At 38.1% G+C, this 23,424-nt stretch overlaps 1 protein-coding gene across 1 annotated transcript in view; it reads right to left on the bottom strand.

The window, feature by feature from the left end:
- The window catches only part of Erp44 (endoplasmic reticulum protein 44), an 86,954-nt gene that overhangs the window by 52,702 nt on the left and 10,828 nt on the right, over positions 1-23,424 (bottom strand). The window contains exon 2 of the mRNA XM_038348418.2: positions 1,781-1,853. Coding sequence (XP_038204346.1) covers positions 1,781-1,853 — 73 coding nt within the window. The remainder of the gene's footprint in view (positions 1-1,780; positions 1,854-23,424) is intronic.

Below are 23,424 nucleotides of genomic sequence, written 5' to 3' on the forward strand. Positions count from 1 at the left end.
AAAGTGGGATGGTCTGCAGCTTAATAATTCATTTTTAAATATCCCATACACACTGTAATTGGGAACCAGCTCTGCAAGTAGAACTGTCTTCAGCTGAAGAGAGCGGAACAGTTAATCATTTCTCACTCTCGGATGTCTACCTTGTAGTCTCTTCCTGCTGTTCTGAAGAGGCAAGCAGGTCTTCGCCTCTCTCTCTCCTCACCCTTACCCTTCTCCTAATAAACTCTGCACTCAAAAACAAACAAACAAAAAAACCTCAAAGTGGTGTAGGAGGTCATTCTGTATTTGTGCTGCTTTCATTGGTTGAATAAAGAAACTGCCTTGGCCTTTTGATAGGGAAGATCTTAGTAGGCATGGAAAAGAGAACGGAATGCTGGGAGGAAGAAGGGCAGTGTGGCAGACGCCATGATTCTCCTGCCCGAGATGGACGCTGGTTAGACTCATGCCGGTAAGCCACAGTCAAGCGATACACGTTAATGGAGATGGGTTAAACTAATATGTGAGAGTTAGCCAGTAAGAGGCTAGAAATAATGGGCCAGGCAGTGATTTAATTAATACAATTTCTGTGTGGTTATTTCAGGGGTTAAGCTAGCCGGGCAGCAGGAGACGCAGCCCGCGCTTCTCCTCACAACACCAAGAAGTCTACCTTGTAGCATTATAAAATCTATTTTCCCAGTCCCTTCCCACTTTATACTGTCACAAAAAAAACTCACTACTGAGATTCACATCTTAGGATGTGTTAAATCAAAAAAGACAGAGTACTGCTTCTTTTGAATAAACCAACACAGAGAAACTAAAATTCTTCCAGCACTCATGAAACTAATACACAATGATGTTCCAGCATTTGGACAGTAAGAGGGAGGAGAACAGTGTACACATCAAGTTCCTCCCTTTACTCTGAACATTTGCTCCACTTGCCTGTTCACTCAGGCTGTGATTCACAAGCTGGTTTCTGGACCAGATGCTACAGCATCACCCAGGAACTTACAAAAATGCAAATTAGGTGCAGTCTGGCAGCTTCTGCCAGGAAGCTGGCCAAACAGCACAAATATTAATAAGCCCTCGGTGTCTTTCCAATACCTGGTATATAGATATTCTATTGAGAGCTCACGAGGTGGGAATAGGTTCTTTTGACATTTAAAGCTCCATGAACAGAAAAATAGTATGTTACTCAATTAATAGCTTTTAATTCCTCTAATCTCTAATACTTTCGGTTTTGGTCATATGCAAAACAGTGACATGGTGTTTTGATTTTTAAAGAAGAAAGAATTTAAGGGCACTGCACACACTTTTAAATCTCCTGTCTTGTAATCACCCATCATATCAACCATGCACTGACCTTTCCTTTAGAATTTGCAAAAATCAGAATATCCCAAGTTAATTCTATGTACAATCATACAGTCCGTAAACAATACATTCATTACAATAGTTAATGAACTTAACTGGATCAATGGTATAAAAGAGATTGGAGAATAAGTCACTTAATAAAAACGGGCTCTCAGTATTTAGCAGAGTATGGCCGAAACTGCAGGCCCTGCAGACCCAATGCACTGTCAGGCATGGATCCACACCAGGACAAATAAACAAAAGTTAAAAGTCTTCCAATCCAGAAAAGAGGGCACACATTTAAAAAACTTTTACTAATAATCAAAACCTAAAGTGCTTTTGTAAACTCAGTGAAAGGAGCAAGAAAGCCAGTTTGTTAATTACTGTAGATAACTGAAATTTTATTTATAAATTTATAGAGAAGAAAATATACTTTAAAAAACAAGATACTTACTTAAAATTTCATCTATATTCTCTGAATCAAGACTTGTTATTTCAGCTGTTAAAGGTGTAAAAATCGAAGTTACCTGAAAAATTTAAATATGTAAAATTAAAAACATTTTCATAAAAAGCAGTCTAAAACAAATTAATAAAGTTGGCTCTATTTGTTTTTAGAATATTATCTACCAATTGATTGATTATTAGCTATCCTAACCTTCATTAGGGCAATAAAATAAGAGATATTTAACTTCCTGAGCCTAGAAATTGATCAAAGAATTCCAATACCTCCAAATAGCTTGTAAATAACTAAGAAAATTATGAATTTATCCAGCTGTTTTGAGAGTAGTACTATAGAACTAAGTTCACTGATTCGAGCCTACATGCATCTAAGAGAGAGACTGGGGAAGGCTGGAGGAAGACCTGAAGGTAAAGCCTTGTACTGCTTCCCCTTCTGTGATAAAAGACACCATGTTAAGTGTCAGAGAAAGGATGTTTTCACTTTCACTTTAGTGTGGAATCTAAGTTCTACCTTGTCAAAGAGTATCTAGCCTAACATCTGCAACACAGAGACACGATGAAATTTTAAACCAAAGTAGCAAAGTTTCACTTATTTTAGAGAGTATTAATTATTCTCAGGGGATCCTCTTTTCAGAGCAGAGTTCGTATATGAGAATTCATTCACGGAGTCACTGCAGCACAGAGAGTGAAAACTATTGTCATGTTCTAGTCAAATAACAGTCAGGCATGCCTCTGGATGCTACCGCGGACACAGTTCTCACAACGTGACAATTCAAACTTTAGTAATTCGTCAATAACTCAACGATATATAGGCATGCTGATGCTAGCACTACTGTAGGTTTACACACTCATCTTAAAACAAGGCTAAGGCTACCACCAAGCTTGCCTCCAAGTCACCATGATGTTTATAACCAATAACTTGACTACAACTGCCAGCAATAGATAAATCATTCTCTCTTAAAAGCAAGCTTAAGTGATTGCAAGTATCTAAACAATTTGATTTTAGAAATGTTTCAAAGTTAGTTGGGAAGAGTAGATTCCTTCCTGTGACCACTTGTTACTGACGTAGCTCAAGGCACACTAGATTCTATCTGGCATTTAAGAAAACAGATGCAGAAAGTCTCTCTGCCCTTCTTCCTTCTCCCAAACCAGCCTTAAAAAAATTCTCTGACCTAAAGTAGGCTGTATGACCCACATTAGCTTGAGCAGCGGTTCTCAACTTGTGGGTCGTGACCCTTTTGGGGTTTGTATATCAGATAGTCTGCATATCACATATTTACATAACAATCCACAACAGTAGCAAACTTAGAGTTATGAAGTAGCAACAAAATAAGTATATGGTTTGGGGGTCACCGGCACATGGGAAACTAGTTAGTAGTCACAGCCTCAGGAAGGTTGAGAATATCCTAGGCCTGGAGGAAAAAAATGGATCCTCATTACTGAAAAAAGAAACTCCAAGAAATCTGAACTCAGGCCTTGTTGGGGTCCACTTGGGACATACCCACTTCTTTCTACAGAACTCTGCAAAGGGAGAATATAATGTTTCCCTGCTTCTTTCTTTAGACTGTATTAAATAAGCCTGTCTCGGTCTTTTGTTACAGATCTTAAACTTAGAAATCTCCTATATATAAACACCAAAAGAGTATTCCCATATACATTTATGACCAATCTAAAATAACTGTGGAACTTAATTATATTAGAACAGTAAGATTTATAATTGTGTGATGGTGGAACAAACAATGACAGAGCAACAGTGCTGACTGCTGTCAAGTCATTAAATAACAGAACACCCGGGGTCTATCAGGTAACAAGGGCACAAATGTCTACGTTATGATACAACTTGTCTCATAAGCTCTCAAACTAGGAGCAAAGAGAATGGCAAAATGTGTTAAATGCTAAGGCTAAAGATAAAATATGGGAGGAGTTGGAGGAGAGGAAAGCATGATCAGAATATATCATATGAAAAAATATATTTTCAATAAAAAAGAAAAACTTTAACAAAAAGAAGATATGATCTCTGCATAATCCAAGGAAGCCTCTTTTTCTGAAGTTACCTATTAAAATATACTTTCACTGGACCTTATGGCATATGCCTTTAATCTCAGCACCTGGGAATCATAGGCAAATGAACAGAAGGAACTCTTTGTTCCAGGTCAGCCATGGCTACAGAGTAAGACCTTGTCTCAAAAAGAAAAAAAAAATGCTTACAGAAAGTAAAACATTTACATTCTGAATTTAATTGTTTATTTTGAAATAGTTACATGACAATATATTTATATAATAGGTAATAAAGAAAATAAGGTAGTAATTGATTTGCCTGCAATAAATAGGCAACCACTACTTAAAAACAATGTACTGGGACACATGCAATTGATGAGACTGCATAGCTAGGAGATGAATTTGTTACATGGACCCAAAGCAAGAGAAGTGCTTCTGACTCGATGGTCTCTCCTCCCTCTAGGGAGTAAAGGGGGTTTTCTGTTACCATTAGCATTTCTATTAATGCACAATATGGAAAGTTTATTTGACTCGTTACCAAGCTCCACCAGACTGACAGATTGTTTCTCTTTATATCAGCCCTGGGATAAATAAAGGCTCTTGGGAAAACACCTTTATGCATCAAATGTTATAGCATTCACATGAAATAAAGATAAGTGGGCACAGATAAGAAGGGAAGCAAGGACTCACTAGACTAAGTAAACGTTTCAATTAAAAAAAATAAACTAGAAATACACACATGCACATACACACAGAAGGGGAAGGGGGAGAATTTTAAAAAGTAGATCTTAACAGTCATGGAGAACACAGCCTCTAATGTGAAATATTATAAACGTCACAGGCAATATATATAAGGATAGACATAAACTCAAAAGTACTTTACAACTTAAGTTGTTCTCCCCAATTCTTTATATCATTTTTTTTGTCACTGCAACAGTGGGGAGAGATATCTCTAACCATGTTCCACAAATCGTTAGATAATTGTGGAATACACATTAAGTATACCAACTACTTGCAAGTCAGTCTGAGATGTCTAGTACTGTGATCTTACATAAAGAAAGGCATTTGAGTATTTAAATAAAATAAAAAACTCAGTATTTAAAAATCTTTCAGTGGGGCTAGTGAGATAACTCAGGGGTAAAGAGGCTCCCACAAGCTTGATGGCCTCAGTTCAGTCTCTGGAACTGACATAGTGGGGAGGGAGGGACAAACAGTATTTTTAAAATCTTCCAATTGTAGGGGCCTCTTCAGCATTACGTAGAAGGTTTTTAAAACTGAGGTACTTGTGGAAACCACAAAACCCTTCCTTTTGTTACCCTGCCTACCTTCCTTTAAGGCTGCCTGCCTGGCTAGCGAAGCCAGTACTAGAAAAAACTAGAGTATCCTACTCTCGGGAGGGAAAGGCAGGTGCATCTCTGTGAATTCGAGGCCAGTCTGGTCTACAAAGCGAGTTCCAGGACAGCTAGGACTCTTTCACAGCAAAACCCTGTCTTGAAAAACCAAAACAACAACAACAAAAACAAAAAAATCCAAACACCTAGATCTTGGCCCAAGCATGCTCCACTTTTTGCTTCTCTCTCTACACAAAGCCTACTCTACTGGGCAACCCTTCTAAACTACCACACAATCATCCTTTAAGGTGCTTTTCTTCATAGAAAATGGCTTTCCTTTCTCAATAGCCCCGTATGCTGAATGGTGTAGGAATATAAAAAGATCTGAAAAAGTAGTCAAAGTCAATAGGAGTTACTGAGAAACTGAACTGCTCTTTAGATTAGCTATCACACTACAATGCTGATTACATGCTAAAGTGAAGTATTTCAGGAATAAATGTGGAAAATGTTTTATTAACCACTCTCTCACTATTAAATCAAGTTTTAATTGCTGAAATACTAACAAACATCGGTCCTCACTGCTGCAACATGTGTGGCTTCTGGCACCCAGTGTTAAGCCTCAGTGCTGTCTTTCTTTTTGAAAGAGGCACGGATCCATCAGGTCCTCCTTTAGAATTAAGAATAAATCTTCATTCTAGGGTTGGCAGAGACTTGATTCTAGAGGGGTTCCCAGGTGTCCAGGAAGACGCCCCCAGCTAGTTCCTTGGGCAGCTGAGGAGAGGGTGCCAGAAATGTCCAGATCCTATTGTCTTACTCATGAATATCTTGCATATCACCATAGAACCTTCACCTGGCATTGGATGGAGAAAATGACAGAGCCCCACATAGGAGCACCAGACTGAGCTCTCAAGGTCCTGATGAGGAGCAAAAGCAGGGAGATCATGAGCAAGGAAGCCAGGACCGCGAGGAGTGCTTTTACCCATTGAGACGGTGGGACAGATCTAACGGGAGACCACCAAGTCCAGTCGGAATGGGACTGATGGAACAGGGGACCAAACCGGACTCTCTGAATGTGGCTGACGGTGGAGGAGGACTGAGAAACCAAGGACAATGGCAATGAACATGAACTCTACAGCATGGACAGGCTCACTGTGAGCCTTGTCAGTTTGGTTGCTCACCTTCCTGGACTTAGGGGGAGCTGGGAGGACCTTGGACTAAACATAGTGAAGGGAACCCTGATGGCTCTTTGTCTTTGGAGAGGGGTAGAGTGGGGGTATGGATGGAAGGGAGGGGAGGGAAGGGGGAGGAGAAGGGGAGGAGATGGAAATCTTGAATAAAAAAATGAGAAAAAAAATAAAAAAAATTTAAAAAAAAAGAATAAATCTTGAATTTTTTTTAAAAAAGAATAAATCAACAGTAATACTGAAGGTGATTTATTTTAAATAATTTTACAACAATTGTACATAATTTAAGAAATAAAAACCATTTCCTAGTTTATTATCACCAGAAGTTTCCATCCAAATATATATATATATATATCCAAATATATATATATATATATATATATATATATATATATACATATATATATATATATATTTTGGTTTTTCGAGACAGGGTTTCTCTGCAGCTTTTTTAGAGCCTGTCCTGGAACTAGCTCTTGTAGACCAGGCTGGCCTCGAACTCACAGAGATCCGCCTGCCTCTGCCTCCCGAGTGCTGGGATTAAAGGCGTGCGCCACCACCGCCCGGCCCAAATATATTCTTAATGGGAACTATTATGAAGTCTCTAAACTGAGTATCTCATATGGAGGCCAAACTAATATTTCTGGATAGGGCTTCATGTGCAGCAATTCCTCTGACAACAAACCTCCAAAGGCTTTCTGTCCACAGCACAGAAGTCTAACTCTACTACCAAGCATCCAGTACCACTCACCAACAGCTGCACCTTTCTTCTGGAGTTACTGCTTTCCACTGATACCCTATGCTCCAACTAAAATGAACTACAGTTACACATTCTAACTGGACCAAGTAGTGCATGCTTGTAATTGTTACACCCTGGAGGCTCCAGCAGGAGGATCACAAGCTTTAGGACAGCCTAGGCTATACAGTGAGATCCTGTCTCAAGTAATAAATTCATATTTATTCTCCATACACACATATCAGACACCAATAAATAAACTCTAGCTTTTTTATGAGGCCCCCAGATTAAGTCCGTTGTCTTGGAGTTTTATATAGTTAATAGCAACCCTTTCCCTCTAAAAGCAGGGGTTTTTTTGTTTTTGTTTTTGCTTTGTTTTGTTTGTTGGTTGGTTTTTCGAGACATGGTTTCTGTGTGTAATAGTCCTGCATGTCTTGGAGCTCACTTTGTAGACCAGGTTGGCCTCAAACTCACTGAGATCTGTCTATTGGTAGTTTTCTAGGCAAAAGTAATAAAAGTCACCGTAGCAGACTCTTAGTAACTGAAAGGAACTATACAGAACTCTTTACCAGTCCTAAATCATGAAGCATTATACCCTCACCTAACATGTGAAGACAAGAAGACTGCTGAGCCAGTCACTAGCCTCTCTATGTACAGGCAACACCAAGCTCTGCTCAAGAGAACAAAACCAGCAACTCAGAACTGCTGTATGACCATCCACAGGCCACTCACAAGTAGTCCAGATCCTTTAAGTTATAAATTTAGAAATGCAAAAAGTTTACAGTGCCTGCAATTCCTAAAATACATCTCACTGTTCTCCTGCCTCCATTCTTTGCTCGTGCCATCACCATCACTGTTGAACAGGTAGGAAAGGCTACCTAGTTTTTAGTAGCCAAGTCAAAGACTTTCTTCATGGCCCCAGATGACATGATTCATTTCTCACATGTTGACACCTACAGCACTTTCTACAGAACATCAACATATTATTCTTAGATGAGAAATGTGAGAAAGTGGTAAAGGAGAATAGTCAACAAATATTTTTAGCAAGTTTGAGAAGAGTAAGGTTAAAAAACAAGGAATGTGACAATTTGGACTTAATTATTTGACAGAGAAAACACAATGTTTGTTGAAAATTTGGAGACCTAGAACAAATATCAGAAGCGACCTACCCTGCCCATCACAGGAGCTCCTCTGCATCTCTGCTCAACAGCTGCCCTGAAACCCCAGGAAGACCTTCTTTCGGGTCCCTTTACAGTTTGGCATGGTTCCAGATATTCTAACACAGCTGTCTACTAAGACTTACCATACAGCATGGTGACTAGAGTTAATAACAATGCACTTAAAAACTGATGAGCAAGCCGGGCGGTGGTGGCGCACGCCTTTAATCCCAGCACTCGGGAGGCAGAGGCAGGCGGATTTCTGTGAGTTCGAGACCAGCCTGGTCTACAAGAGCTAGTTCCAGGACAGGCTCCAAAGCTACAGAGAAACCCTGTCTCGAAAAACCAAAAAAAAAAAAAAAAAACAAAAAACAAAAAACTGATGAGCAATTAGATCACAAATGCTCAGATCACAAAAAATGGTATGTAAGGCGATGGATATGAAAATTAGTTTGATTAAATAATTTCATAAAGTATACATACATCAAAACATTACAATGTAAACTGTACATACACATAATCCTTATTTGTTGGTTATACCTTAATGAAGCTGAGGGAAAATAACAGACTCATCAGTAAATCATTACTAAACAGAGAACAGCCACATCACACTAGTCAGTAGAAACCCAACAACTGCACTGCATCATCTGCAGGGAAAGGGAAAATGGCAGGGCAGTTTTAGGGCCCAGGGCTGATACAATATTAGGCACACGTAGTTATCAAATATCTATTCTGTTAGTGAGATGTGTTTTCCATCTAATAATCAGGGAGTTTAGGAAACAAGAAGTATTTCTGATGCATTTGCTTGTTTAAAGACCAGTATCTTAAAACCTCACTGTTTAGTGTGGCCTTTGGCCCTACAGCATTGGTATTACCTGAGAATTTGGGAGGTCCCAGCCCAGGCCCAATAAATACAAACTTTCTTTTTGATACAATCTCCAGATGATTTCTATGCACACTAAAGTTTATGGTGCACTGTTTTAGAAAACAAAAGCTTTTTACTCTAGTGACAAGCATATATATCCATTTAATACTCTGTACAGTTTATAGTCCTCAAATATAAACACAATCAACAAATTCGTGATAACTCTATAGTGACATACAGATTGCTTGACTTCAGAAATAAGGAAAATCTGCAATTTTATTAGAAATTTACGTTATTCTTGTAAACTATATTGCCTTATCCTTAAAAATAATTTGAAAGGATATTTCCTCATCAAATTACTGGACTAACAGCTTGAATAGAGGACGTTTTCTCCCTGTGGCATTGCTGCTGCCAATGGGCATTACGTCCATCAGACATTCTGTAGCAAGATCCTCAAGATCCTTTACAAGGTGCTTGCTGTGTCTCCCCCATAGCACAAAACAAGTGAGTATCGAGCAATAGCTCTCTCGCATTTCTAATCCACATTGACAGTCAGTCACCACCTCAAGTCCTAAAGCCATAGCGCACCGGCTGCTCCTTGTCCCTGAAGGCCACTTTCCCGACTGCAATGCCAGTGTACTCCGACTCTCAGTTTTCCATTAAGCTGGTGGACAACAAAAACATAAAAGGTTTGCAGTTGGCTGTAAGGAGCAGGAGCTGAAAGGCCCCTGGAGAAAAAAAGCTGAGGCTGACAGGAACTAAGGGCCTTGAAGTTGGCTATCAATCAAGGGACATCTCATACTGCTAGTATTCTCAAGAGCAATACAATGAACTACAAGTCCAAAGAGAAAGGAAAAACAGAACAAAGTATCTACGACTCAGAAGCTATTTTTAACCCTTAGCTTGCTCAGTGGTACAGTCTTCTTACAGAATCAAGGAAACCTATTATGGCACCATCAGAAGCAATCTGTATTTATGAACAAGCGTCACAACAATAAAAAGCAGTCTCCATTAACTGAAAACACATGCAGATATTAGGAAAGGTAATTTTTTACCTACCCTTTTCTAATACATCCAAATTCAGATATCAGTAATATAATCTCCAATCTCAAGCTAAGCCAGTAAAACAGCCATAGGCAAATACAAAGATATAAAAGTTGCTGCAATTTATACATTTGGTACTGTTTGAACACACATGGACTTCCAATAAAAACTGATTATCAGCTGTTGGTTGTCTTCACTAAATCTAAATATGGGGTGAACTAAATTAACTGGAATACAAGACAGTGCAGTTCTCTGACCTTCAGAGGGAATATTCTTAGTATAAAATGACTTTCATGGCCAAGTGCAGTTCTCTGACCTTCAGAGGGAATATTCTTAGTATAAAATGACTTTCATGGCCAGGGATGAGAGTCTTAATGTGTGGAAAAAAAAATATTTTCTGAAAAAAAATCACATTCTGTTTTTCTAGAACCCAAATTTTGAGCAACTAACAAAGAGAATTTGGAGAAGAGTTGAGATCACAACTGTACTCTTTTCCTGTATACACCCTGGAACCTGGGGATGAGGGGTGGTGGCGGTGAGGAGATAATGTTCAGTATATAGTGGTCTCCCACTGTATAGTATGCAGCACTGCTCCTTCAAGTTCTATGCTAGGAAAATATCTGCAAACATATGCCAAGAGAAAATTCCAACTGTTCTTTGGGCCACACTGTATTTTCTTCCCAAAATGCCTGATAAAAGAAAGATCCCTTAGGAGTGTTACAGCTTAGTTTTAAAATGGTCCATAAAAGCCATGAAGGTTTGCTAGCCAGACTGTGACTTCACTGGGAGGCGGTGGAACGTCACATGAAGGCATGATGGAAGGAAGTTAGGTCAAGGAGGCAGTAGGGTAGGGTATTGGCCCTGTTATGTGCCTTTTGTTTCTCAACTGTCATGATGAGCTCATTAACAAATTGCATCAAGGCCTGAAGGCAAGAAAGTCAACGAACTATGGACCAAAACATCTGAAACCATGAGCCAAAATAAATCTTTCTGCCACACTTCAATAAAACTTGAGTTAATTTAACATAAACAACTTAATGTCACTACTGAACAACCTAACCACTAAAAGTCACACAAGTCAATATCACTTGCTCATAAGGAACAATAGGAAACAGTCATCTGTGAAGTGATTAACAACAAAAAGATAGGATTTGACTCTATCTATGCAAGTCCACAGGTGTACAGGAAATACTGGATATAGGGAAACATGTAAAATGACACCATGAAAAAAACGAGCAAGCAGCTAGTACTAGAAAACAGAATTTTAATGAAAAAAAAAAAAGGCAGGCTAACTTCTTTTGGATTTCCATAGGAAATGGATGCTGAAACAGGGAGTCAATATTTGAAAGATAAAGAAGGGTTGAAGAAGCAGTACCAAGAAGGGAAGACAGCCAACATTTTATAGTGGGAGAGATAGAATGCATCAATGTTTTTGAATACTAAACTTTGGAAATACCATATTTTTACTTAGCTTAAAAAAAACTTCAAGGTTTATACTAAATAGACCCTGTTTTCTCCTAATTATATAGCAAATCCTTTAATCCTACTTGCCAGCTTTTACTGTTAGTGCATATATTTCTACACTGCAAAATGTGAACACATGCCAAAGAATGCCTTTATTTCACTATTAAACATGTATTTTGGAATGCATAGCCATGAGTGAAGAACAGTTCTTTACTGAAGTGCCTGGCTACTTGTTTTCTACACTCAGTTCTAGAATGATTCTTGGAGTTTCTAATTTCTTATTCTTAAGCAGAGTACTAAATTCTAAGATAAAATCATGTTCATTACCAATCCCAGGACTCTACTATCACCCAGACCTATAGTACTAATCCACTAGTTTTAGAATCTGTGTTTTCATAACCATACAGTAAATTTTACACTGTAAAACTGTGTCCTTAGTTTTCTGAAATGTCCTTTTCTTTCTGCACAGTTAAATGACCTTTGCCTTGCACTCTACCTTGCTACTAAGTAAGATGGGGGTCCTGGGTTTTTTATTGCTCATATTTGCTTTCTACTTCCAATATTTTGGGATCACATTCTTTTTATAGGTATGTATGTTTTTCAGAAAAGAATGGCTAGGTCCTACTTTGTGCTTTAACATAAAAAATTGTAATAGATCAGTTAAACATGTTATGGCCACCGACACAGTAGGTATGTTTCATTTATTTCTGCCATTTTTAACTTCTATTGTTTTGTTAAAAAATGACTTTCCAACACAAACTAGGTGGCTTTTTTTTTAGAAAGTTAGTTTGATACAGGAAAACTTACTTTTTGTAAAATAGTGATCATGTTAACTAAATCTTATGCTCCTCCACACGTTCTGCATACTGCTTTCATACTCATCCTTGGCAAATGATGCATCATGTAGCTCCGTACACTTCCATTTCTTTCTCTCTCTCTTTTTTTTTTTTTTTTTTTTTTCGAGACAGGGTTTCCCTGTAGTTTCTAGAGCCTGTCCTGGAACTAGCTCTTGTAGACCAGGCTAGCCTCGAACTCAGAGATCTGCCTGCCTCTTCCTCCCGAGTGCTGGGATTAAAGGCGTGCGCCACCACCGCCCGGCTACACTTCCATTTCTAAGGAAGTTTATTGGAGGATGAAGTTCAGAGTTCATCATATTATGGCCCCAACCAACCTTCTTCATTTTCCAGTGATGCTGTTTTTAAACTTCACAGCCTAGCTTTGCTACTTACTTCAGCACAGAAACTACTCTGTCTTCTTAACCTACAAAGTGATGGATTTCTGGGCTGATGAAAATCTCCCTACTTAAGTAGAAAACTCTTGGGAGGCAGAATGTGATTACCCAGCAAGTCCTGCTTGTCTCAATGTTTCTATGCCTGTGGGTTCCCCTTCATGCATAGCCATGAACTTGAGTTAAGGGTGGGTAGATACATTCTTACTAAGGTGCCCATGACAGGTTTGTAATTAACATATAGAAGAGAAAGGTATGTTCAGTATTGTAAGACGAAACTTCCAATGGATTGAATTTTCCTTGTAAGCTTTCTGACACAGCAATCAGAGGGTAAATGGTGGTAGAAGAAAAAGAATACTCCCAACATTGATATTCCCTTGAAATTTATAATTTTGAATAACTAATATTTTGACTTATAGAGGCTAGTGAGAACTGAAGAATTGATAAGAAATATGAAAGGAAGTTAAGTAGCAAGATAATTTATAACTGACTAATCTTCGGAATCCATGATTCTATTTCAGTGCTGTCTTTACATCCCATGACACAGAGAACTGTAAATGACAAAATACATCTTTGTGACTTTTATATTGATCACTTGATCTCTGAGACAGTTCCATTTAGAAATTGTCTAGCCTACAAAGACTATCTAAAACTGTTGTTTCAATGTCTACAAATGAAATGTTCATTGAAACTGCTGCAGTAATTTCTCTCACTTATAAATAGAATAATGCTCATCTCTACAATAGTGAGACTTGCCTTTCACTCTTTGTAGAAATAGAATTTACTAGTAGGTACAGCATTACTGTTTACTGGTTAGTTCCTACAATGAAGCTAAGTGTTTTCCTCACTTGTTCTGGAAGAGATCTCCAGCACTATCGTCTTTTCAGCTGAGTTCCAAGTGTCCAGCACAATGTTCAGAACGTGCCTTCTTTTCTAGCCACAGTCTCAGTGATGAAACACAGATTAATAGGTAGTCATCTAATTACATTAGCTAGGTTTGCTAGATATACAGAGATAGTTAAGACAGATAATCTTCAACACTTCAAAGACCCATAGAATATAGCATTTAAAATGTTTTAAGAACTTAGACTTTTCTTGACAGTGAGACATGTCTGCTTCTGGAAGCACCAATTACTTCAGAGAGGTTGACAGATGTCGAAGAAACTCATTATGAAATTTGACTTCAATGTAACAAGGCTAGCCATTGGGCAAGATTAATTCACAAAAGCCTTGGCTTTTTTAATGATAGAAGATATCTTAAAAGCATGATGGAATCATGGATCTTATAACTTACAAATGAGATTCTCTCCAAAAATTTTTTATTAGTACTGCTTGTAAGAATAATGAGAGCCTTTAGGGTCCAGCCCCAAGACTCTCTTCAGGATTCAGATTGGATGCTTGAGCAAGCAAAACACACTTTATTCTTAGGGTATCTGAGGGCAAATGAACAAAGTCTCTCACTCCGTACTTTTCTGAATCAGTCTATTTATTGTTCTGCTTCTATTCTAATTCTCTTGTCCTACTTCTAATTCCTACTTGCTGCTGCTTCTTCTAACAGGAGCCTTTAAGAGAAAAAAAATTACAAAAGTTACCTCTCATTGGTCAAAAGCACATTCCTAAGACAAATAACAAGGAGCTGAGCCATTGCCATGGCAGCACATGGTTACAGGAGTAAGATTGTGACCAGCCAGTTTCCAATGACAAACTTTGAGACATAGTCAGCAGACTGGCATATAAATAATTGGCATGCTTTTCTCTTTTTTAAAAATTGTTTTCATTGAACTATATATTTTTCTCTGCTTTCCTTCCTTCCTCTCTCCTCCCCTTCTATCCTTTCCCTGGTCCCCACGCTCCCAATTTACTCAGGAGATCTTTTCTTTTTCTACTTGCCATATACAATTAGATACACATATGGCATGCTTTGTGCAGCAACCTTGGTTGGACACCTGACCTTGTGCATAGCTGTAAGGGTTTAAACTTATTATTTATTCACAAAAGTCTTTAGTCTAGTTTAAACTTGCTTTGAGGGGAAAATGAGCTAATTGTGTGCAGTTAGTGGTCAAAAGAAACAAAGCAGGCTTTTAAGTGTGTACAGCCATCATGGGACAAATCGATCTAGATATGAAGCATGTCCTAGTATATTTTTATGAATCAAAATTATAAAACTAAATGAAAAGTCATCTTCCTGACCACCCACAGATATATATGCCCATAAGACTGAAATGTAATCATGAGATTACACATACATATTACATGAAGATGCCTGGTAATGGGGAGATAACATAGCTGTTATTGCACAAGTGAAATTACAGATGAAAGCAACCGTTTTCAGAGTCAGTGGCCCTGCAAGCCCTCCTAGCAGGGTTCCTCCATCTGAGAATTATTTATCTGGTGGGTTGACATCTGGATTATCAACTACCACAAGCTGTAACTGCATCATGGCCCACAGTAGCTCCCGATAAACACTCCTGACAGAAGTATACGCTGGCTGATACAAACCAGAGCCATTTGAGAAGAGGGACCCTCAACTGAGAAATGCCCTCACCAGACACCCCTGTGCTGCATTTTCTCAGTTGATATTGATGTGGAAGAGTCCAACTCACTATGTGGTGTCATCACTGTGCTGGTGGTCCTGCGTTCTATAAGAAAACAGACTGAGCAAGCCACAGGGAGCAGGCTAGTAAGTATTTACTTCTCTCCACAGCCTCTGCTCCTGCCTCAAGTTCCTTTCCTGAAGACACTCAGTGAAGGAGTGTGACCTGAGAGTGGTAAACAGAGAAAAACCCTTTCCTCCCCAGGCTGTTTATATTCATGGTGCTTTGTCCTAGCAATGGAAACCTTACTAACAAATGCTCTTTTTAGCACTACTTCTTAAATTAACATGTGAACACATTGATATATTATGAAACTAATCCCCTGGAGTTACACTCAAAAGTAACAAAAAGGAAATATCACTGCCAGAAAACATAGTAACATTAAGTATTTTTGAGAAACTTTTAGTTGTGTTTAGATATCAGATTGCTGTGTAAAGTGTTTTTCTTTCTTTTTAATTTTTACTGTATGAATGTGTTACCTACATGTATGTCTGTTCTCACATGTGTGCCAGGACCCTGTAGAGATCAGAAAAGGTCATAAATCCCCTGGAATAGGAGTTACAGGCAGTTGTGAGCCACTGCATGGATGCTGGAATCAACTGGGTTCTCTGCAAGAGCAGTCAGTGTTCTTAACTGCTGAGCTATCTCTCTCTCCAGTCCCTCAAAAATGTTTTCTTATTCTAAATCACCTTAAAAAAGAAAAAAAAGAATCAAAAGTCTCTGTTGTGAAATGGCAACTCAAAATTTCAATACTAAATTTTCACAGGCAAACTTTCTATATTTTCTAAATTTTCCCTCACCTTGGCCAGGATATAACTGCTGATGCTTGTAAATTTTTCCAATATGTGAAAATGATTCTTTGTGAAGTAGTATTTAGTCTAGGGATGACCATGATCTTAATGTTTCTTGGGAAACAAATTCCACTGAGATGGGTATCTCAGCAACTCCAATAATCTCAGAATATTAAGGTGCAAAGCAGCCATAGATATCTGTGGACAAAGAAAAGGCAAAGAAGTGCATGCCCAGTGGTTACATGATGAGAGCCAGAGCCAACAGCAAAAACTCCTGCCTCGGGCTGGAGAGATGGCTCTGTGGTTAAGAGCATTGTCTGCTCTTCCAAAGGTCCTGAGTTCAATTCCCGGCAACCACTTGGTGGCTCACAACCATCTGTAAAGAGATCTGGTGCCCTCTTCTGGCCTGCAGGCATACACACGGACAGAATATTGCATATATAATAATAAATAAATAAATAAATAAATAAATAAATAAATAAATAAATGTCTTTTAAAAAAAAAAACTCCTGCTTCCTGGCGCTCCACTCAAAGGCTGCATCAATTCACCAGATGGCTAAACTGTGGTTTAATCATAACCTCAACTAATTGTATAAAGCAATTACAAATGCAATTAAGATTCTTATGAGAATTCATATTCAGGAATGAACAATAATTCAGTATCTATTTTTGTAATTTAAGTATGGATTATTTTTAAAAAACATTTGATTACTGAATGTAAATTTTCTAAATTGTGTAATTTAACACATACTCTCTTAGCAAAGTTTTGGCTTTGTTACACAGAATTTACTCTTCAATCCACTGTTTCTTGGCTGAAACTAAACTGTTACCAGATCTTAATCACCACTTGATATTTGGAATGCTTGTCCCCTGCTATATGGAAGTCCCAAACAGGATATTTATTCAATGGGCAGTTTTGAGATATCAGAATGAAGTTCAAACATTATTAAGCACTTCATGCACTCCCTTATTTAATCAACACATGAAATAAAAATCAGAAGGATTCAAGTTTTCAGTTAAGTTTGTGAATGAGTCAAGGACTTAAACATGCATGGTCCCTCTTGCTTGACTTCATCCTTGTGATTTATGTTGTGGTGGTTTTCCTTACCATTATTTAATAGTCACTCAATAACTGTGGAATCAGTAGACAATGAAACAAAGGAAAGAATTACAGGTTTAAATATGGGAAATGAAGTAAATTTGCTACTCATCAAAAATGGCATAAATTATAGTCAAACTAAAAAAATCAAACTACAAATAGAAAATGTGTAAGGTATTGCAGTATAAATTTAGTATACAAAGTTATAAACATATTAAAAACAATATTAATAAAACTTTATCTTAGAATCAGACTTTTCAAAATGAAAGGCCTCATCCATCCACCTATTTCAGAGGGTAAAAGGATGCAGACTACAAAGGGCTGATGAGCACAAGAACCAGGCACCCCAAGGGGATTTTCTGGGTTTCACAATGGCTCCACGGTTTGACAATTTTTACCTTACAGAGGAAACACCTACTTGAAATGGACAAAAAAAGAGGGAAATATCTACAATAAATTCAACCAGTGTTAAGAAATGTGGGAAACAAAGGCAAACAACAAAACAATTTTAGAAGTGCCAAAGACTATAAAAGGATACACCAATGGCAAAACGATATACCAACTTCATAGCTAGGGAAACATAAGCACTCTTTAATGTGTGGGCAGATTATGATTTATGTATGATGTGAATTATTATAATAAAAACGATGCTGTGTGTGAAGGCTCACACCTGTGATTCTAACACATTAGGAAGCTGAAACAAGAGGACTGTTTGGGTCAAATAGTTCCATGATATCCTGGGTGACAGAGTGAGCCTCTAGCTCAGGGGTTCTCAACATTCCTAATGTTGTGACCCTTTACTATAGTCCCTCATGGTATGGTGACCTCAACCATAAAATTATTTTGTTACTATTTCATAACTGTAATTTTGCTACTGTTATGAATCATAATGTAAAGATCTGATAAGCAGGGTATCGGACATTGCAACCCTGTGAAAGGGTCACGTGACTCCAACCCACAGGTTGAGAACCACTGTCCTAGCTCAAGAGTGCTATAAATAAATAAATAAATAAATAAATAAATAAATAAATAGTTCTCAATGTAACCCTGGAAAAATCACTATAATGTATTGTTAAGGGGAAGAAAATACTAGAAACTGAATGTAGTAAGTAAATACTTGAAACCTTGATAGAGATTTCTGCTTCCTACAATGAGTCAGAAAAATATTTCAAATCTAAGTGACCAGAGCTCAAAGGGAAACATGAGTATTTTAGGGCAGTGGATTACTGTGCAGTCACCAGCCTGCTTCAGTTTCACTAGTGTGTGCCTTGCCACAGTCAATGGGAAACCAGCTGACAGAAATTAAGACTCCTACTGCTGACTGAAGGTGAAAGGCTTTCTACCAGCTAACAAGGAAAGTCAGGAAATTGTGTTTGACTGTCTTTCATAGACAAGATAAAAGTACCAAAAAAAAAAAAAAACCCCACAAAGAACCAATAAAGAAAAAAATCAGTTATTCTAATCAGTGAAGCAATGGTTGTTGCATAAAGTTTCGAGGCAGTGTCCACATGATCTCCTTATGTCTTCCTTCCATCTCCTAAATGTGGGTCGATTCTTTTCCCTATGCACCACTATGTACCAGGATTTTTCTTTGTTGTTTGTTTATAATTCAAGGCTAACCTTGAACATCCTATCTTCCTGCATCAAAATCCTTTCTGATGGGATTATAAACAAAGACCACCACATTCAGTTTTATACCAGTTTTCATTGAACCTATATACAAATTTGCTTAATGGCCAAATTTTACTAAAAGCAGTAAAGTACATGCTTCTGAATAAATAAGTTGATATCCCACCAGAAGCAATACTTAAGGGTAACGAGTATGTCTGTAAGCCAATCTCACAAGAGCAAATGAAACTGTAAAGCAGCTATTTACAATCTGCCACACTCAAATAGTTTTATTATCTTTTCGATGACAAGTCGGAAGTAATAATCTTCTCTTCCTTTACCAAATTCAACTAGAGATGACACGTTTCTCAAGCATTATCATTTTCCACACACCGCATGTCAACTACAGCAGAAAAACCTCTGAAAGATTCCAAATGCTCAAGTAACAGATGAAGTTATCCTATGTGCAGTTAATGATACCTTTCACATACATAAAGAGAGTAAAGTGTCTCCCCACTCTCATTTGCACCACTTACAGGAATTTACCTGCTTTTGTATTAAAAGAACTGTATATCAAGTTATATTTTCTGTTCTATCAATTATAATTATATTTTTCACTATTTTGATAAAACTATGTCCTAAGAACCAGAGGAAAAAGACAAGTTGATAAGTGCTTTATGAAACCACTATAATTTAGAATCAGACTTTAAAAAAATGACTCATCCATTCAGCTATTTCAGAGGGTCAAAGGATGCAGACCCACATAGGGTTGATCAGCACAAGAACCAGCCACTCCAAGAGGATTTCTGGGTTTCACAATGGCTCCATGGGTTTGACAAGCTTCCCATCCCTACCCTTTACCTTACAAAGAAAACACCTCTCATATGTAGATAGGATACAAGGAGTTTTATATAATATGATGACCTCACAGCCATGCAAAATAATTATGCTCAATTTTAAACTAGAAAACCAAGGCTCAGGAGAAGGAAAATGACATGGTTATCTACCACACAGCTAAGGGAGAGTCACTGTCACTGCACCTCCTAGTATTATCAGTCACCGTGGGCATCCAGACCTAGAACTACTGCAGTTCATCAACTCTCCCTCAAATACAGGTTCTTGTAAGCATTCAGGTAAAGAAGCCAGGAATTGATGTGGGATGTCCTTCTGTATATGTGTTGCTTTTATTGGTTAATGAGTAAAGCTGTTTCAGCCAATGGCTTAGTAGAGCAAAGCTAGGTGGGAAATCCCAACAGAGATAAAGAGAGAAAGTAGGCTGAAGGAGACAGATGCCAGAACTTTACCAGTAGGCCACAGCCTCATGCTGATACACAGATTAACAGAAATGGGTTAATTTAAGCTAGGAATACACCTGAGTCAATGGTCAAATAGTGTTGTGTTTAATATAGTTTTTTGTGATTTTTTGAGTTTGGGCAGCTGGAAAACAAATGAGTCTCTCCGTCTACAAGGAATGAAACATACCTCAAACATGCACAACTGTTTTACTGTAGTGATAACTTCTAAAAGTCATTTATTGTTATTAAAGAGAGAAAGATAGAATATGTACATGAGAAACAAGAACGAAAAGGGGAGGAGTGAGACCAGGATACATGTAGAGGTCAGAAGATAGCTGTGTAGATTGGTTTCTCCTTCTTCCTTTACCTAGGTTTCAGGGATCAGATTCAGGTAGTAATGCTTGCATGCTAAGGGTTTATACCTGCCAAGTTATCTCACGGGCCCCAGTAACTTATTTTTACAGTTTACAGCATACACAGTATCTCTTTACTTCATTACAATAACACTGAAGCTGAAGTAGGGATTATATTATGACTGTTTTATAAATGAGAAAATACAGTTTAATAGTGTCTAGCATATATTAAAAAATAAAAATATTACTGAATGCTTTTATTCAAGACTTAAATAAGCTACATAATTTGTCTAAATTTATAGTAGAAAATGGGTAAAAATATCCTATATTTCTAATAATTCTAAAACCAGTGAACTCTTCAAAAAAACCACACCTATCTATATATTATTTTCATAAATATACAACAAATTTAAATACAATACTAATTAGATAAAGCTAAAAGATAGAGCTTGGCAGACATACATACTGAGGACCACATTTCTAAGTTATCTTTTGTTCACGCAATGACAACAGGTGGTGTAATGACAAAGCTAGGCTTTGTTAGTACAGTGACTAGGATCAAAGGACCACAGGCGCTGAAAACTAGTCATGGGAGCTTATTAACTCAGTGCACATAATTTAATGAAACTAGACAGACATTTACTTCCTGACTCCCTCATCTTAACAGTATTTACTGAGTACCTGCTGTGTGGCAGAAGTTAGAAGAGTTCCCAGCACGGTTGCAGGCACTTTCATACCTCACTGTGTACTAGGATTTTACAGGTGAGTTCCTGCCCCCTTCTATCAGATGAGAAATTGAAGGCTTGGAAATAATCAATAACTGAACTAGGTAGGTAAATTAGCAGCACCTTCCAAAGAGTAGGGGAAGATTACGTATATGCACATAGGTATCTTTTTGTCCTATAGCAATTTCCTCAGATACTCTGAGATAAAACATTCCATCTTGGTGCGAAGCTTCCTATGACTCAGGATTTTTTTCTTTACTTTTTTTGTTTTGTTTTGTTTTACGAGACAGCATTTCTCTGTAGCTTTAGAACCTGTCCTAGAATTAGTTCTTGTAGACCAGGCTGGCCTTGAACACATAGAGATGCACCTGCTTCTGCCTCCCAAGTGCTGGGATTAAAGGCATGCGCCACCACTGCCCGGCTGACTCAGGATGTTCTAAAGCAAGATGACATACCACCTTACAGGGAAGCTCAGTCAGCAAACAACTCCAAAGCTTCCAATGTTCCTATAACCCACTCTCCCCAAGTTTTAGAAGTAGTAAGCTCTGCGGAGAGCCTCTCTCAGAGCAGATAGCTGCCTAGAGACCCCACCAGCAGAAAGACTGCTCTGGTGGATGTCACTCATGCCAGGCTGGACTGGTGTGCTGATGGGCTCTTCAAGTTATTTCTGCTCCCATAACTGCTTACTTATATACCTGCAAGTAATCCCCTAAAACTCATTAGTTCACCAAGATGGATGTTAATAGTGTCCTTATTTTCTTCTCTAATTGGTTCCTTATCTAGGGGAAGTAGAAATTTGTTCACATTTCCTTGGGAATAGAGCCATGCAACACTTTTCTTTCTATATTTCCACAAATCAGTAATCTACCTCTTTATACCAGGACTAAAAAGGAATCCAGCTTTTGTTTTTTCCAAAAAGGAAAATAATTATTTAAGCTACATTCAAATACACACAAAACAACTGGAAGTGGTAGTCTAAAATGTACGCAGTGGGTGATGAAGGCTTTCTTTCTCTTCACTATGCTGCTCTGTGCTGTCAAAGTGAACTGCTATCACAAGTTCAAGCATCAGAAAATATTTTATTTAACATCTTCAATTACTACCACCGTTTTCATATTTCAAGCTGACAGTTTCCTGTTATGACCACAAAACAGTTTTAATTGAGACTACCAGGACACTACTATTTGACTGGGAATCCGATGCCCAGCAGAAGCAAGTTGAGGAAATAAATATAATAAATATTACCAGCAACCCAGTTAGGAAGTTTTACCTGAGTCAGGTCAGCACAGAATGAAAAACACTGGCAAACACACAGTAAGCAAACATTTGCCAATTTTTTAAAACACACACACACACACACACACACACACACACACATAATCTTCTAACAACCGATACCTTACAATCTTTGTTTGACAACAGGGCTGCCTAGGTATTTCCTGAATGTTCCTGGGACACTCCCACATGAAGGGCCTCAGCACTGGTTAAGGTTCTGGACTACAAAGAGGCTCCCAGAAAGAAATCCAAACAACTGAGTACCTTCCAATTATTTCACACTCAGAAGCCCCCAATATATTCTTGACCCCTGCCTGGGCGTTCTATCTTTTCTATTCCTGCCATTCTTTGAGTATTCGAGAACACTTTATTTGTGGTGTTTTGAATGAGATGGCCCCCACAAGCTCATAGAAATGAATGCCTGGTCTCAGTTGGTGGAACTGTTCGGAAAGGATTAGGAGGTGTGGCTGTGTTAGAGGAGGTGTCACTGTAGGTAGTCTTTGAAGTTTCAAAAGCTCCTACCATTCCCAGGGCCTCCGGCTTGTAGATCAAGACTGAGCTCTAGCAGCGCTAGAGAGCCATGCTTGCCTGCCCCCTGCAATAAGGCCACGTACTTTAACTCTCTGGAACCACAAGTCCCCAATAAACTCTTCTGTAAATTGCCGTGGTCATGGTATTTTATCACAGTCATAGAAAGGTATCTAAATCAATCTGTAATAAGATATTGTAACTTAAAATAAAGATTAGAATAAAAAATAGGTCAATTCTTAACCACTTTGTTTCATGAAATTATAATAGAAACATACACACCACCTCCTATGGGCCAGAAACTATATTATTCCTCAAAAGTTAATAGGAAAATAGAGGAGTATACAGGAAACACAAGTAGTTA

This window comes from Arvicola amphibius, chromosome 11, assembly GCF_903992535.2.
Source record: "Arvicola amphibius chromosome 11, mArvAmp1.2, whole genome shotgun sequence".
Taxonomy (NCBI): Eukaryota; Metazoa; Chordata; class Mammalia; order Rodentia; family Cricetidae; genus Arvicola; species Arvicola amphibius.